Source organism: Sinocyclocheilus anshuiensis, unplaced genomic scaffold (assembly GCF_001515605.1).
Source record: "Sinocyclocheilus anshuiensis isolate Anshui unplaced genomic scaffold, SAMN03320099.WGS_v1.1 scaffold450, whole genome shotgun sequence".
In the NCBI taxonomy this organism is placed as follows: domain Eukaryota; kingdom Metazoa; phylum Chordata; class Actinopteri; order Cypriniformes; family Cyprinidae; genus Sinocyclocheilus; species Sinocyclocheilus anshuiensis.
Window position 1 is genome coordinate 718,471 of NW_015546056.1, and position 19,443 is coordinate 737,913.

The 19,443-nt window shown below is 37.9% G+C and overlaps 1 protein-coding gene across 1 annotated transcript in view; it reads left to right on the forward strand.

Moving 5' to 3' along the window:
- LOC107699301 (protein kinase C epsilon type) overlaps positions 1 to 19,443 on the forward strand; it is a 114,267-nt gene that overhangs the window by 70,519 nt on the left and 24,305 nt on the right. Inside the window, exon 11 of the mRNA XM_016500513.1 lies at positions 10,779 to 10,933. Coding sequence (XP_016355999.1) covers positions 10,779 to 10,933 — 155 coding nt within the window. The remainder of the gene's footprint in view (positions 1 to 10,778; positions 10,934 to 19,443) is intronic.

The following is a 19,443-nucleotide window of genomic DNA, read 5'->3' on the forward strand; positions in this document are numbered from 1 at the left end:
CGTGTGTGTGTGTGTGTGTGTGTGTGTGTGTGTGTGTGTGTGTGTGTGTGTGATCTACAGTATATAGGAAATGTAGTGTTTTAACCATGCTTAGAAAATATTATTATTGGCATTTTTATCTGTAAACATTTTGACCTGAAGTTTGTTTTGGAGAGATTTGTTCTTGTGTTTATTTTGCACCAGAAGAAGGTGATTGCCATTAGCCTTACATAATGTGGTTCTGATGCTTATCGGGCATGATGTGTATTCCATATGCTGTTTGTTTTCTTTTCAACTCTCCCTCATACACACACACACACACACACACACACACACACACACACACACACTTACTTCTTGCTTTGGCCCACTTGGACCAAATATTTTGCATTACAATATTTTGCTTATTACATATAATGACCAATGCAACAACATCTGATGCTGCATTATTTTAAATATATGAGGAAATTCTCTTAAATGTGAGGAAAATTCAACAAAGAAACAAAATGCAAGTCAGAAAATTGAGAGATTTTGGTCTGAAGTGTACATTTATAGCCCTAATGATCGCAGATTAAGTAAAGATTTGATTTATCCGCAGATTTGGTTTTGTACACAGATTACACACTTGCGGTCTGCAGCGTTTTGCGTTTAATCAGATCTTGAACTGAATGAATGCAGGTGTGTGTTCCTTTCTTTTTCTTTTATTTTTTTCTTGTTTTCTCTCATCAGCTCTTTGTTGCCTCACAAATAGCATGGCAGGCTGACCTCTTGTTGACATGCTCCGTTTCTCGCTCCATTTCGTGTTCCCTCAATGCCTAATTTGCTATCAGGCACTGCTAAGGACGCCTTTGCCCGGACTTGCTCTGCCTCTCACCCTCAGAAACAGCCTCAGCATCAGCAGGGCTGAGGTCCTGCGCTGATCCCCGCTTATGTAACCCTCTGATAGACTTTCCCCATAGATACTCTTTAACCCATCGCTTCCAGTGCTCAATGAAATTATTTGATGTGTATATCGAACCAAGTAAAAGAGTACAATGAAATTAACTACTATGTAGTAAAGTAAAGCATGTTTAAATCTATAGCATATTTAATTTACAGTGCCTTACGTAAGCATTATATACTATTGTTTAAAAGTTTGGGGTTGGTAAGATTTTTTTATGTTTTTGAACAAAGTCTCATAAAGGCTGCATTTATTTGACTAAAAATACAGTAAAAACACGTGTATTGTGAACTATTTTTACAATTTAAGATACCTGTTTTCTATTTGAATATATTATAAACTATTATTTATTCCTGTGATGCAAAGCTGAATTTTCAGCATCATTACTGCAGTCTTCAGTGTCACATGATCCTTCAGAAATCATTCTAATATGCTGATTTGCTGCTCAAGAAACAGGTATTATTATTATTATTATAAATGTTGAAACAGTTGTGTTGTGTCTTATATCTTAAAAATATTTTAAGATTCTTTGATGATAGGAAGTTCAAAAGAACAGCATTTATTTGAAATATAATTAGTTTGTAGAATTATAAATGTCTTTACTGTCACTTTTAATCTGTTTATTGCATCCTTTATGAGTAAAACTATTAATTTTTTACAAAAAAAAAAAATCTTACTGACTCCAAATTTTTGAACGGTAGTGTAAATTTAGTTGATATATAATGTGTCCATAAATCGAGATTTTAGATTAAAATGACGTATTAAGTGTTTTTCAGCATTTTTAATCACATTTTTACTTTCACAAATAAAAAATCACAAGTTCTAACTAAATCAATTTAAATTATTAAATTATTGTTAATAAGAAAATCCTTAACAATAACTGTCAAAGCTCATTTTAAATGTTTCAGAGATACAGAAACTCCCAAGATTACTGTTCAAAATATGAACCTAGTTGGTTATGTATAAATTATGTATAAATGTTCAGGATACATTAAAAGTTCTCCAAAAATTTCCAAAAACTTGTAACAACACTGAGGTCATCATGAGTTCCATTTCCAGGGAACACGCTTACTAATAAGTGCATACCATAAATGCAAGTCACCTTTTTGGATAAAATTGGCAGCCGAAAGCATAAATGTTGATGCCTTGTTTATAAAGTGAAGGCATGACATGAGCAGAAAGGTTGTTCCTGCTAATGAACTAGAGTTTTATCATGATTTTCAGACAGCAGTCAGCCTCAGGATCACAGTGCAACTCTTATCCACCTAATTACAGCTAAGCAATGTAAATAACATTATACAAGCAGCCAAAGCGCATATGGAAACTTATGGAGCTGAAAAACATCAGGCAGCAAAAGAGCGAGAGAAAAAAACAATTCCAAGATTGTTTATAATTAAATAATTTTCCCCTGCTTTTTTGGATGATGTTCTCAAAGTTCTTATGAACACTTGTTCCAATCTGGTTAGTTTATACTCCCACACTTAACTTCTTAACCGAGGTCGTGGAATGACATTTCTTCCTGTATTTGGCTCATCTCTGCTCTTGGACAGCAGGTTGGAGTGTTCCCAGATGTCTTGGCTATGATCCCTCACATTTATGTTCTGTAGTCGCTCCATTAATCGCAGTCAGATTGAGCCGTTCTCTTTGTGACATCTGTGTAGGCAGCTGTACCTGTCTGGACTTCAACTGAAGAAGACACCGAGTACACACAGTACACACATATCACAGATACATGCTTTGATTTACAGTCCTTAAAGGGACAGTTCACCCAAAAATAAACATTCTGTCATCATTTACTCTCCCTCATGTCATTCCAAGCCTGTATGAGTTTTTCCTTCTGTTGAACACAAAAGAAGATATTTTGAAGAATGTCGGTAACCAAACAGTTGATGGTAGCCAGTCTTATAGAAAAAAATACTATGGAAGTCAGTGGCTACCGTCAACTGTTTGGTTACCAGCATTCTTCAAAATATCTTCTTTTGTGTTCAACAGAAGAAAAAACTCATAGAGGTTCAGAACAAGTTAAATGATCACAGAAGTTTCTCTTTCAATCTCCATTTACATGTGAGAAGTGACTCTGTTAATGGATCAAATCCAAAATGTGTTTGCTTTTCAGTGCCCTTAATGGAATATTCTTGAGTGATAAATGGATTTTGTACATTTGTTTGTTTGTTTTTCTTTCTCGTAGTAATGAGGAATTTATTCTTGAGGAATATAATTAAATGTGCAACTGCAGCTTGTTCTCACAAGCAAAAAAACCTCTTTTTTTATTTCACAAACTAGACTGAATTCATAGATGATGACTTCTATATGTGGAGAGAGATCTGTCTTTAAGTCGTCATTGGGGGCTTTACAAAGTGAAGAAAGAAGAGAGGTAGTTTGCAGTGAATGTGGTTTGTATATGATGACAGATTTTGAATAGGTTTTGCAGTTGACAAGTATTAGTGTAATCACACACACACACACAAAAAGTCAGTAGGGTAAGATAGGGGAAGATGTCTCCTTAAGAACAGTGTGCAATCTTTTAAATTGTAACATATTAAATATAAGTTTTTAATGTGCATGATGATAATGCATTAGCAAATGAGTTATTAGAAACATTTGCTAATTTAGTTATCATAACACAAAATGTAACATTACTTCCTGCCTGGGTCAAGAAACCCCTCCTGGGCAAACTTTTAAAGAATGCATATTATTAATTGTTTGAACTTTGGTGAACTTATTGCATATTACCAATTGTATGAACTTCAACTTCAACTTTTGCATTGAACTTATTTTGCAGTACGTGCACTTAAGTCTACAGTGTACATAACTAAGAAAGTACTAGGTAGTGTATGGTAAATATGGTAAATGGGTTAAGGTTAAGTTTATAGGTAAGTTCATGGTTATCTAGTTATTACCATAGTAAAAATGCTTCATAGTAAATATCGTAATTAATATAATGAGTACTTAGTATGGACGTACAAAAGGGCTGTAAAATAAATCGCTACCTATATTTTTGTTTTATTAATGTAAAATACTAAATCAACTGTTCTATTTAAAATTGTGTTTTGGCAATTTAGTTGAATAATTGAATAACTGATGGTAGACAAAGTCAAGTCAAAGTCAAGAATACCATTCAAGGAGATTTAAATGTATATTGTATGTAAATTATATGTACATTTATTCTATGGAAATAGTAACACTAGTAATAGTATAGCTAATATTTTTCTTCACAAATCTAGAAACATGAATGTTTCTACGAATCCCTTATTAACAAATAGACACAAATATCTTACCCCCATCTTACCCTATCTTTTTTTTTTTTTTTTTAAATTGGCTTAATAATTATAAAATTACTTTTTAAGCATTTTAGAAGTTATCAAACACTGTAAAAAAATTCCATAAAATTTACGGTAAAAATGATAAGAAAAAACTAAGAAGAAACATAGTTATTTCAACAACAAAAAAGTATCACATTTGAAATGTAATGCAGGGAATTCTGGGGATGTCAATTTACGGTTATTCACTGTAAATTATACTTTCTTTTTCGGTCGCCGTGATTTTGCCAAGTAAGACATGTTCCTGGATCAACATCTTTTGTTGATCCTGGATCAACATTACTGTCCAAAAATACAGACTTAACCCAATCCCCACCCCTAAACCTAACCTTACCCATTCCAGGAACATGTTGTACTTGGTGAAATCACGGTCACCTTCTTTTTCACTTCCAAAAACGGTATACTACCGTAAAATTACATGTAATGTCCAACACAGTTTTTCACCGTATATAGTATGGGAATTTACTGTTAACCATTTAACAGGTTTTTACTGTAGCATTTTTACAGTCTTTTACCGTTAAATTCACAGTTATTTTTTACAGAGTACAGTTTTCACTGTGAAATACAGAAATGCATCAGAATGTAAGTATAAATATATTAGCGTTATCTAATTGGGATAATACTTTAAAACAGTTGTCCTCAAGCAGGGGACCACAGGATGGCTTAAAATTATCATTAATATAAGTTACATAATTATCATTAACAATATATTAAAATAATCCAACTTAACTGAAGTAATATAAAACATGCAATCATTACAAAACTGTAAACATATAGTTCTCAAAATTTCTGGAATCACACAATGAGTTGTGGTTAATATATCAACACTCTTAATTTCTGTTCATATAAATCTGTTTTGCCACAATTATAACAGACATACTGAAGGAAATATCATTGAATATTATGTTGGACTATGCAGGGGCCTTTGAATCAAAATGGTTTTAAAATATGCTGCTTTAAAATACCTCAAAGAAGAATTAAATCCATTTTTTTATTTGAATTATTGTAAATTTTCCTTATCAGCTATTACAAGAAAGTGCCTCACTTTAATCCTGTCAGACACAAAGCGGGGCACCATAACAGGAAAAAGACATCTCCTCAAGCATGTGTGTTAAGAAAAGGCAGCATTTTACCTCCTACTGTGGTAAAATGCTAAGTTCGTAACGTTTATGTGCATCTTTTTACATATTCTGTTTTTACATCCTGCGGTGTAACACCTCCAGGTAACAGAAAGGCAGATGGATGAATTCTATTGTTTGTTTTAGCAGAAACTATAATTTCATGACTTCTTATCATAACAAAACATACCCAGCTCATGTTTAGCTGCATTTACAGTACACTAGGTGTATAAATATCCCATTGTTATCATATTTGTGTAGTATCAGGTTGCATCCGTGTAAGGACAGCAGAATACCTCACGCCATTCACTTATCAGGTACTCGCTAAGCCCGTGTTTTTTCATCACCCGCCGCTACACTGAGCTTAATAAGCTTTTCTCTGTAGAAACATTCCTCACAGAACTGAATGTTCTCAAACACAGAGTTTTATATAGAACATAGTGGCATGCTCAAACCTGAAAAAGCATCCGAATGGGCCAATTAAGAGCATTATGATGGACAGAGAGAGCAACACGGCTTCTGCATATAAGCTGTGTAAAGACTGTGTTGTTCTGAGAGAGACATTCCTGCTGTAATGACAAGCATCATGAAATGAAGAGCGACAGCTTCTTGGCCAGAGGAGTGTGTGTTAAGAGTCTCTGGTAGCAGTGTGTGTTACTTTACTACTTCACATGAGTTCACTGCTTCTCATGTACTGAGTCTGTTCGACACGGTCTAGACCGACTCTATTTGTCAGTTTCCAATGCCAAAGTAAAGTGTGTATTATATTTCTAGCATTTGCTGCAATATTTATTGCATTCAGAAGTTTTGCCAGCTGTGAATGATGGAGATATTGATCTAAACTGCGGGACTACTTATGTTAAAAATTAACTTTATTGTTAAGGGCCAATATTTACCACCATAATTCATTTTCAGAAATTTTAACAAATAACTGTGTATTTTTGGCAGATAAATACTTCTATTAAATAATTTAATTGAAGTCAATTTGAAATTATTGATTTGAGCTAAAACTAAAATTAAGATGAAATACAAAAGTAATTGTAAATAATGTTAGATGTTAGTTACTCTTGTGTATTGTCACAGTTTCAGGTTTAGGAGGGTTTTCAGAGCTAATTTGAGTTTTATTCATAAACAAATTTTAGCTATACACATTCAACAACATTCATGTTTGAGTATATATTTCAAATACATTCAGTTTTTTTAATTCTCTGCTCATCAAAGAATCCTTAAAAAAAGTGTCATAGAAATATTAAGTGGCATGACTGTTTTCAACATTGATAACAATAATAAATGTTTCTTAAGCAGCAAATCAGCATATTTAAATGATTTCTTAAGGATCATGTGACACTGAAGACTGGAGTAATGATGCTGGATATTCACCTTTAACATTACAGAATTTCATTTTAAAATATAATCAAACAGAAAACAGTTATGTTACATTGTAATAATATTTCACAATATTTTTGCTGTATTTTTTTGATCAAATAAATAGTTAAAAATGGGGGTATTTTCTATATCTGGGCCATTTTTTCCCACAGTTTTTATCTGAATTTGTGATTGTGATTACTGATGTAAAGGGCTGGAGGGAGGGCTGTTTGTTCTGAATGAAACCCTTGCTTTAGAAACACAGTGCCGCAGCTTTCATCATTTGAGTCTGTGATACAGCACACAGCACCTGGCATTCACCTTCAACTGAACCTCAAGCATCAAAGAGAGAGAACATTACTGTGTTTGTATAGAAATGGCCCTTATAACCAACACAGTAAGGGTCCTTTCCATTCAAAAGTGTTGTTACACTGTTTTCACATGATATTATATAATGCACTAGGATTAGGCCTTTCAATAAATACAGTGCACAGATACATCTATGAATTTGTATCCTATGTAGATTTAGTGAAGCCAAGTGAAGAGTGTATGACCTCCTTTGCAGGTACACTACTGGTCAGAAGTTTGTAATAATTATGATTTTTAAATTTTATTGAATGAAAAATTAACACAGTAATACTGAGAAATATTATTGCAATTTAAAATAAATGTTTTCTATTTGCATATATTTTAAATGATTTCTATGTTAAAGCTGATTTTTTTAGCATCATTACTCCAGTCTACAGTGTTACATGATCTTTCAGACATCATTCTAATATGATGATTTGATGCTCAAGAAACTTTTCTTATTATTACCAATGTTGAAAACAGTTGTGCTGCTTCATACTTTTTGTAGAAACCATGATACATAACCATTCAAAAGTTCTGGTTAAGATAAGAAAGAAAGAAAGAAAGAAAGAAAGAAAGAAAGAAAGAAAGAAAGAAAGACTTTTATTCAGCAAGGAAACATTAAATTGATCAAAAGGAACAGTAAAGACATTTCTAATGTTACAAAAGATTATTTCAAATAAGTTCAGTTCTTTGTCATTTTTTACATTGACAATTAGAAACATTTTAATAATTGAGCAAAAATATGAATTGATAATAACTGAGCAGCAAAATAGCATATCAGAATGATTTCTGAAGGATCACGTGACCTTGAAGTCTGGAGAAATTATGCTGAAAAATATGAAAAAAAAAAGGTTAATTGTAAAATATTTTCAAATGTAAATTGTTGTTTTAAATTGTGGTAATATTTATCAGTATTACTGTTTACTGTAAACAAAAAAATTATCATTATTCTGTGGAGTATATGATACTAAGTCTGTCTTTAGTGAATTTTTTATTTTATTTTTAATTAAACTGGAAACGAGTGAGAAAGCTTTAGATTAAGGATTTTGATACATTTAAAATAATAATAAGTATTAATTACATTTACACAAAGTGTTATGCTGATGCATGCAAATTAGAAACAGGTTTATTTATTAGTAGATTTCTGAACCCCTTGTATTTGGTTCTTATAAGCCATAGGACTAGGATAAACATTCTTGATTAATGTCCAGGGCCACACACACAATACACTCTGTACTGAAATTATAATTATTTCCTGTTGCTATCAGGCGAACAAAGCTGGTCATTTGATAAGCTAGTGTGGAGTGTGGTAATCTCACTGTGGGGAACAACAATTACCATGAAGAAAAGTGGGCCAAAACGTGTTTTATTTTATTTATTTATTTTAATTTAAGCATGTAGAAGAATGTTCTTTGATGGAGTGTTCATCATACATTCCGAACACAACAAATTCACATGCATTGTCATTAGGAGATGCATAAAAATGAAAGCAATATGTGTTCTAAAATCAGCTCAAAATATCAAACATTTCTGATATCCTCAAACAGGAAGGAATCATAGAAGTCTGTGACCATCACACACAATGAGATTTTCTATGAAATCGGTCAACTTAAATCTGCAGACAGGCTCTGATTTTTGCCAACTAGCATCAACTTGTCCAGACTGTAAATCAGGGCAAAAATCTGAGTAAAGTGCAGTGTATTCCAGCCTTAAGTTGTACTTTAACACTCATTCATATGTAGCGCAGATATGAAGGCTGGCTGATACACTCTGTTAGACCGGCTTGTTGGGTCTTGGTTGTTATCTGTCGATCCTTTTCTCTTGCACGGCGCAGGGACACCAGTATCTGTACATTTCTAATTAGAGGCAGGAAATGTTTTTTGGCATTTGATTGGGTGGGCCTTTGCTGTGACTCTGGGCACATTTTAAACAAACTATTTCAGCATCCTGTTTAAATTCGCTTTCATAGCAAAGGACAAGCGGGGCAGAATGGCCCGCAATTACATAAGACATACGATTACAATGAAATCATGACTTCAATTAAAAAATATCAGCGTATCATTCATATCACCAATGTGAGGCAGTTGTATGAGGCCTGCAACGGCTGAAAAAAATCACCTACACTTCTCTTCTGATCATTCTGAGAGAAGAAACAGGTAGCAAGAAATATAGGGTGAGACAATAAAGGAAATATTCTCTACAGCCCGTAGCCTTTTTTCATTCCAAGTTTAAATTTTCTGACCTGCAATTCGCAAAATATGCAAAAAATGCACTATGAACTCAATGAACTCCTTCACATTGCATGTGAAATATCTTCCTGTGTTTATTCTGCGGGTTTTCTCTTGTTTGTTTTTTTTAATGTTCAGATGGTAAACAATTCGTTAAAGCATCCTTTTCCATTGTTAGGTATGGGTTTTTTTGCAGAAAGATGCAAATCAGGTTCTTCTCCTTACAGCCAAATGAACATCTTTGAGTATGTGCGTTCAAATTTCAGTGTATTTCCTCAGCCAATCGTTATGTCTGCTGACTAGGACATGAGTCACATAGCTGGATTGGCAGTTTGTGTGGGTTTGATATACATCTTGATTCTTTGAAATGATGTGCATGACCCACTGAAGATAATGAGATATATTCTATTCAGCCGTACAGGGCAACGGGTTCATGTTTTCTGAGAATGGCTGCTGGATTCTTCTAATGCTGTCTTCTCTCATTGACTCTGAACTTTCCAACGTTTATATTCTATTCTGTAGCCTTGTCTTTTAACCCCAGTTGTGGTTAATAGTTGGATTTCATAAACACTCAAAAATTATTTTAATTTGAAAGTGCATTCCCCTATGTCTGAATCCTTTAGGGCTGAAAAATAAGAAACATTCTTAAAAAAAAAGGAAACTAATGATGTTCATGACTTTTTACGGTTCTGTTAAAGGTTCATGAATGTTGGATCACTGTATTAAAATGTAAATGGAACAAATGTCTCTTAAAGGGATAGTACATCCAAAAATGAAAATTTGCTGTTAATTTACTCAGCCTCAGGCTATCCTAGATATAAGTGACTCTTTTCTCCAGTAGAACAATAAAGAAGATTTTTAGCTGAAACCCTTCGTGATTCACAGCGTGCAAGTCAACGGCTACTGGCACATTGAGAGTCAAAAAAAAGCATATAAACGTAACACAAAATTAATACCCATGGCTCCTGACAATATATTGAGGTCTTATGAAGCGAAAAGACTGGTCTGTGCAAGAAACTGAATATTATTTACAACATCATTACCTGTAATCCATAACCTCAGGCAAACATTCTGGAGTTATGTCCGGTTCGCAAAGGAATCATGTATTCTTTGTAATGGTTCAGTTAAAAAGACCCACAAATCTCCTTCTCATGACTTTTGAATCAGTATAAATGAGTCTAACGTTTCAGTCTAACACTATAATGTCCATTTCAAAAATAGTGTTGTGTTTTAGCATTTTTGTTTGTTTAATAGTTAGGTAAAAAGACCCTCAAATCTCCATCTCGAGATCAAGAATCTGTAAATTCCTTGCAATTCCCATTCCTACTTGTATGTAGACATCAAATTAAGCCCTTGATTTCCGGGTGCAGTGATGTTTTGCAATCACTACAATGAGAAATTAAAAATTGTTCAAATTAAACAGTTAGCATTTATTGAGTCAAATAATGAACCTGTTTACTCTGTTTCTTCACTTTAGGACCGTTTGTTCTTCGTCATGGAATATGTGAATGGCGGAGACCTGATGTTCCAGATCCAGCGTTCGCGCAAATTCGATGAAGCTCGTTCCCGGTTTTATGCTGCTGAGATGACCTCAGCCCTCATGTTCCTGCACCAAAATGGGGTCATTTACAGGTAAATTCATTGCGAGGCAACTGACCGCTGAAAAAGGCCAAAGGTCAAACAAAATTCAGGCAGTGTTTGGTTCCAAACCATAAACTTCTTCTGTTTGTCTGACTGATAGACACAGCATCATTGTTAAGTAACCAAAAGAATGGAATGTCTTAAAACACCTCAGCCAAAATACCATTGTAACGCACAAAAGATACATTCCAAATTTAGTGAAATTTTAGCCTGATCAGTTTTGGATGGAAAATTAGCCATCCGTTCCAAGTGTTTGCTCAAGTTTAATCCGGACTCCAGATCATTTATTTTCTCAGAGGGCTGTCACGCAGTCCTGAACAGATTAGGTCTGGAGCGAATCAAATGGAGTCTGTATCACATGAACTGGCTCTGGCATGGTACGTTGTATCTTTAGGAGCAATTTTGCCTAGAGCGGGAGCCCTTGTCTGCCTTGTTTACCTCAGGTTGTTTACTTTGATGAGCTATGTGCAATGATTTATTCGTTCCCAGACAGTTTGTTTACCTTCTCAATTGTGTGTCATTAACCACACACAACGGGCAGTGCTTCTGGGGCTGGAAGGCTTTCCTTGGGATCATTTTTATCCATCACTGGCTTTTTTAATGTGGAATCCATCTTAACTGTCCAAAAATATCATAAATTTGCAAATTTGCGTGTTTATGTGCAGCAGTATTTTGTAGTGCTGGAGTCCTACACATGGTTTTACAGTGGAATTGCATGCATGACATCAACACACACACACACACACACACACACACACACACACACAAAAAAGCTGCACATAAAATGCATGTAAGCTGATGATATTTTTGGACAATATGCAAAATTTGTAAAATCTGCAAAATGAGGACTGAATCTGTAATACAGATTGTGATACAGATTTCACTGTAAAATCATATGCATGATGCCAGCACTACAAAATAAAGCTGCACATAAACAACATGCAAACCGATGTAGCTTTTGGAATTCGTAATACAGATTAATTTGTCATTCCAGTATAAAATCAAATGTATGATGCCAAAACTTCAAAACTAGTCTGCATTAGGGATGTGCATCTCCAAAACAGAGGCCGGTGTGATACGCATCTTGATGCATAGCCAGTGATATGATACATTAAAGATACATATGAAGCAGCTACCGATGTGATGCGATATGATTCACCCCTATTACAATGCAGTATGATCCAATTTTGATTCAATTCAACATAATGCGATTCAATGCAATACGGTGCCGTGGAAAAAATATGATGCTATGCAATTCAATATAGTACAGATAGTTCGCTTTTATTTCTTTGGGTCATTATAATTATTTGGTGGAAGATGCAGCTCTACCTCTGCCATGTTAATCTATATTCTATGTGACTCTCAGGACACAACCTCGGTTTCCGTAGTGTTGTGATACTTCATATTCACATAGCGGCAGTGGTGATGAGAGAATGCGCTTGACAAACAGTTTAGATAGGAGAAATCAATCTAAATATAAAATATTGGTCACAAATTATCGGTTACTTTCTAGTTAATAAAAGTATAGTGTAGCGTCTGGACCAATCAAAAACACAATTTTTCATTTGATTTAACAAATCAGTTATTAATTAGATTAACAAGTCGTCACAGACCCCTCACCCAATAGACTGGGCGCCAGGATGTCTGCGAATGACCACAGGCCACTGGTTACCATGGCAACCCCAAAACCTTTGCTAAGACAAGAGCCATTTACGACCTGATGGAATGTGAGTAGGGAAAATCACTGCATGTTCCATAGCAAGAGGCACAATGCACAGTAGAAATGGACTTTTCTACTAATTAATCCATAGGAAAACCTTTCTTTGAATGAACACACATAGCCTTCAGGTCATCGTGTATGTTGTCTTTGAGATTTTATACTGTTTTATGCAGGCTTGTGATGGAAACACTCATTCCTGTCATCCTACATATATGTAACCCTACCCATGCAGATTTATGCTACAAGCTCGGTGTAGAATTGTACAGTAAGAAAGTTATTTCCCTTAACCAGGAAATTAACGTTCTTAGAATTGACAGACAGTTGACCCTGAGAGGTCAAGTAAATATCTACAGCGGATCTAAATATTTATAATTAATTATAACTAGTTATGATTAATTATTCATATTTCCCTTATGAGCTGATTCGCTACAATAGTGCATCTAATAATAATGATATATAAATAAATTGTTTTTTATATATGCAAATATGTTAGAAACGATGCATTGCGATACAAATGCCAACTTGTATCCGATGCACACTCTTTTAAATCGATGCATTGTATCGTTAACTTTTATGCTGACGCACCGATGCAAATCGGTGAATCTTACCATCCCTAGTCTGCATGTAAAAAATATGAAAATCTATTATGTTTTTGGACAGTATGAAAATGACAAGCGGAATCTGTAAAATGACAACTGAATCTGTAATACAGATTCATTTGTCATTCCGCTATAAAATCATATGCATGATGCCAGTACTGCAAATTAAACCTGCATGTAAACAACATGCAAACATATGATGTTTTTTTATGCAGAATAATAAGAAAATGACTAGATGAATCTGTAAAATGACAAATGAATCTGTAATACAAATTCATGTCATTTAATTTTAAAATCATATGCATGATGTCAGCACTGCAAAATAAAACTGGATGTAAAAACAAAAACAAAAATCTGATATTTTTGGACAGTATCACAAAAAAATTACAAGCTGAACTTATAAAATGATAAATGAATCTATTAATACAGATTAATTTGTCATTCCACTATAAAAATTTATGCATTACGAAAGAACTACAAAATAAAGTTTCACGTAAACAATATGCAAACCTATGATGTTTTTTTAACAAGTTGAATCTGTAAAATGGCAAATGTAATGCAGATTCATTTATTTTGCTGTAAAATCATGCATGCATGATGCCAGCACTACAAAATAAAGCTGCATGTAAACAACATGCAAACCTATGATATTTTCGAACAGCATGACTCCAAAATTACAAGTTGAATTTGAAAAATGACAAATAATACAGATAATGTAATACAGATTCATTTGTCATTTAACAAGTTCAGCTTGCCACTTTGTAGTTGGTTCAATAGAATATAAAAGTCATCATGACCTCTTCTTCCCGTCGCCCCTCTGGCCCTCATTGAACCCAGCGACCTGTGAGTTTCCTCACCCACCCATTCTCGGCCTGGTCCTGAGCTCTTTCTGGTCTCAGACAGGAAGAATCTCATTTGGAGTTTAATGTTGTATTGAATTAAATCCATCTCCTCCCCAAACCGACCTTCCTGAACCCAGACTTTCAGAGACTGAAGGGAAATGGGGGTTCTTATGAAAGTAGGACACTTAAGGCGAATAGGTCAAGTAAAGGTCCAGTGGTTCTAATTACTCTGAGTTTATTATTTTTCCCTTTAAAATTAACAATAATCTCTGCTGTTAGCTACTCTAGCGACTCCTACACTGTGTCATTGGTATGTTAAACAAAAATAAATTATTGGTTACATGAGCTTTATTTGAATTGCAAGGCACAAGAAACCAAAACATTAATTACAACACGGAACTTGCTAACATTACAACCTGATATTTGTGCTTTTTTTTTCTTCTTTTGGTCATGTTTTATCTCATTTAGAGCACCAAATATGTCTCCTGAAAAAAAAAACTCTCCATTCACTCCATGACCAGGTTCTATTTAAGAACACAGTGTTGGAAGACTGCCATGACATCCATTCACATCTCTTACCCACCTCACAGTCGTCTGACCCCTTGTTTACGGTTGCGACTGTTGACATGACGTTTTTTTGGCAAGAAAGTGGACAGGATGTGATTTGGTCAATATGAATGGCTTATCGTGTGTTATAAGAATAGCAGCCCACACATACATTACTTCCAGTCATACACCTCAAATTCAGCTCCGGCGCCAGTTCTGTCGATTACCTGGTGACGACCAGACCATGACACACTGGACTAGTGCTCTGCCATCACTGAAGGTCATTTCATGCAAAGCATGCCAGGAGATTGACTAATCAGAAGATTGATCAGATTGATTGATCTAATCTGGCTCTGACTTTGCTCTGGCCCAGCACAGTAAAAAACAAAGGAAGCATAAATTGTGCAGGTGCTTCATACTGTCGCACTGTGTCGGAGAGAACAACGGAGACGTGGATCGGAGAGACAGTTTTTAATAAATCTAAAACAAGGGGGTAATCCACACTAGGAATGGCTGTAACACACGAACATGACGTTTGTAGACCCGACAAAGACAGACAGCACAGACTGGGACTTAAATACATGGAATAACGAGGGAAATTACAAGACACACCTGGATGACATGAACACAATCAAGCACGGGAGAAACTGGGTCACGGAGCACATGGGGAGGGAAAACACAACAAAACAGGTCCATATTCCTGACATATCGCCCCCCTCCCGAAAGGCGCGTCCTCGCGCCGTAGAAACAACAGGGGGAGGGACGGGTGGAAACTTGGGAGGAGGCTCGAGAGGAGGACAGGCACCCGGGAGGGGGCTGGCAGACAGAGTCCTTGGTAGAGACGATGGAGGGAGGAGCCAGGGAGGAGACAGGTGGGGCTTGGAGCAGTCGGAGCCAGGTGGGACCGAAGCCACAGCCGTAAAGACGACCCACGGTGGAGCCGACGGAGGGAGGAGCCATGGTGGAGGAAGGGCTGACAACTCCAGGGGGACGACCGACGGCGGCGGAGCAGGAGGTGGAGGAGCCCGAGGCGGAGACGGAGAGCTGAAGAACCAGGGTGACGAGGAGGATCCGGAGGACCATGGCAGAACAGGTGGCTCATGTGACCGAGGCGGAGGCGAAGGGAAGGGGGAGCCTGATGGAGCTGGAGGGCTGGAGGGACGAGGCGCAGCCGGAGGAGTGGAGTCCCGAGGCGATGGATGGTCGACAACAGACCAAGGCGGAGCCGGAGAGACGAGGGAGCCCGGCGGAACCAGTGGACTGACGGGCCACGGCGGCGAGGAGGGAGTTAGGAGCCATGGTGGAGGTGCTGGGTCGACGGGCCGAGGCGGAGGCCAGGGATTCTCCAGCCACGCCGACGATGGAGACTGGCAGACCCACGATGCTCGCATCGAAGAGATGGTGGGTTGAGGGTGAGCAGAGGGGCTGCCAGACGACAGTGGTGGGGGAGGCAGGAACGGGAGGGTGGTTGGGCATTTCTGAGCCTCCGGGCTCTCAGGGCTGTAATCCGGAGCAAACGCCCTCCTTGGGCCGAACTTGGGAACGGATGCCCTCTCTGTGTTGGACTCGGGGACACGAGCCCTCTCAGTGCTGAACTCGGGAACGGGAGCCCTCTCTGGGCCAAACTTAGGAACAGGAGCCTTCTCTGGGCCTAATTCAGGAACAGGAGTCCTCTCTGGGATAATCTTGGGAATGGAAGCCCTCTCTGGGCTGTATTCAGGAACAGGAGCCCTCTCTGGGCTAAACTAAGGAGCCGAGGCCCTCCCTGGGCCATACGTGGGAACCACAGCCCTGTCTGGGCTGGACGGGGAAACAGGGGCCCTCTCTGGGCTTGACTCGGGATCTGAGGCCCTCCCTGGGCCGGACGCGGGAACCGCAGCCCTCTCTGGGCTGGACGTGGGAACAGGAGCCCTCTCTGGGCTAGACTCAGGAACCAATGCCCTCTCTGGGCTCTGGTCAGGGGCTGGAGACATCACTCGACTCTGGTCAGGGGCTAGAGCCATCTCTCGACTCTGGTCAGGGGCTATAGCCATCTCTCGACTCTGGTCAGGGGCTAGAGCCAACAGTCTTTTCCTCCTCATTCTCGTCTTTTGGGCTGAGGTTAAGGAGATTGCTGCTGTCATCATAGGGTTTGGGAGTGAATCGGCCGGCGGGCCGGACGTGGGAACGGAACTGACAGAGGGCTCTGACAAAGGATGAAGGACAGGGGGCAGGTCGGCCCCTAAATCCAATTCGGGACCCCCTCAGCATACCACAGTCCCAGATCCACAATAAGCTCACCCTCAGCCATGGTGCAGGGGGCGGAGCTCCTCTCCGCGCTCTCGCTGTCCACGGCTCTTTCCCTCGTGGCGGGCGTTGTAGCATCTCTCACCTGGTCTGACGTTACTTGCAGCTCCGGCTCCGCGGCAATCCTCAGCACTGTTGCTCCATGCGGCGATGGCTTGTCGGTCGCGGCGGTCTTGGGCTCTCCGTCAACGGTGGCCTCGGGCTTGAGCTCCAGTGGGGTGATGGTGGGCTGGGCTCTGGGTCTGGCTGTGCTCTGGATCGGGGATAGACGCTCTCCAGACACCAGATGATAGCTTTCCTCCAGCTCAGTCCAGTGGTGTCTGGGAGGTCAACGGGGCGGTGGTAGTTTGCCCCGATCCAGAACAGTGAGTTCAGCGCAGCATCATCGAACTCAACCACATACTCCACAAGGAGCTGGTCCTTACGGGCTAGGGAGACGAACAAAGCGGCGAGGGTATCCATGGGGAAAACACGGGAAACAAAAACACTGTACAAAAAACGGAAATCAAATGGAGGGAAACACACAATTAAAGTTCTTTTCAGGTCGGGTCTTCTGTCACACACTGTGTCAGGGAGAACGACGGAGACGTGGATCAGAGAAACAGTCTTTAATAAATCCAAAACAAGGAGGTAATCCACACTAGGAATGGCTGTAACACACGAACATGACGTTTGTAGACCCGACAAAGACAGACAGCACAGACTGGGACTTAAATACATGGGGTAACAAGGGTAATTACAAGACACACCAGGATGACATGAACACAATCAAGCACACACTGTGTCAGGGAGAACGACGGAGACGTGGATCAGAGAAACAGTCTTTAATAAATCCAAAACAAGGAGGTAATCCACACTAGGAATGGCTGTAACACACGAACATGACGTTTGTAGACCCGACAAAGACAGACAGCACAGACTGGGACTTAAATACATGGGGTAACAAGGGTAATTACAAGACACACCTGGATGACATGAACACAATCAAGCACGGGAGAAACTGGTTCACGGAGCACATGAGGAGGGAAAACACAACAAAACAGGTCCATATTCCTGACACATACAGGAGATGGGGTTCGCAAAATTATATTGTGTCCTGGACACCAATTTCCGACTAGGGATATAAAAACATTTCACTCATCTCTGCGTGTGTGAATGTTAGAGTTTGGAGTTAGTTGGAGAAACTTGTCACACATCTTAGTAGCTACAGTATAAGGAATTAAAAGTCCAATTATGCATGTGTTTTTACTAACAGTAATTTTTATGTTGGTTTCCAAACATCTAATTCAAAAGCATAGTTTTTTTTTTTTTTTTTTTGTGAAAATACAATTTGAATTTCCTCATTTTTTTTTGTTGTAGCAGTTGGATCAAAAAATTGGACTCAGTAAAACCACACTGTCAAGATTTTATCTCAAGTTTTGAACTCAAAGTACAGTGCTTATGACACAGGTCAGGGCAAGTTGTCACATTTTGGTATAATTATTAAATTGATAAGTTTTTTTCGGTAACAATTTAGTACACTATTAACTAGTTGATTGTTATCATGCCTGTTATTAACATATTGGCTGTTTATTAGTACTTATAAAGCACATAATTCTGCATGACCATATTCTACATCCCTAATCCTACCCAATACCTAAACTTAACAACTACCTTACTAACTATTAATAAGCAGCAAATTAGGAGTATATTGAGGCAAAAGTCGTAGTTAATGATTTGTTAATGGTGAGAATTGGACCTTAATATAAAGTGTCACCTTTTTTCTTATAATTTTAATTGACTAAAAACAATGGTTTGATATTTTGCAAGTTACTTATAACTTATTTATATACAGGACTGTTGAAAAGTTTAGGGTTGGTAAGCTTTTCTTAAAGGTCCCATATTGTCAAAACTGAAATTTCCTGGCTTTTTTCACGATAACTGAGGTCTAGGGGCTATTTAACTACCATATAAGTTTCACAACAGTCAGTCCACAGTAAAATGCACACAGCCTGCATAACTGTCACCGACCACCCCGAGCACCGCCCACCGTCCCACTCTCCTTTTGCCAAACCCCCAGACAACATTGACAACATTGCTCGAAAAGGTTCACTTTAACCACAAAACCAGATCGGCCGACCTGTAACGTTATACTCTCATGCAAAGGATGGACGATCTGACAGGATTGTTACTATGAGCTGGATCACATCTAACATGTATAGTAAAGACAAACTCACCGTGTCTATCTAGTCATGATGATGATGTATATACATTTCAGTTTCAGCAGGCAACTATTTTTACAGCTACATTATTGTTCCAGCCACAATTAATCACAACAATGTATATACAATTACAAATGATTATATATAAATCGTCAGTTTGTTGTTTTAGACACGTGCACACAGACATTATTTCATACACGACATAGTCGTGAGATGCAAGAAACATAGACGTATGGCAAGAAATCTGTAGACGCGCCCATAACAACAAAAGACAATACTTTATTGAACCTTTTCTGATAAGAAGTGT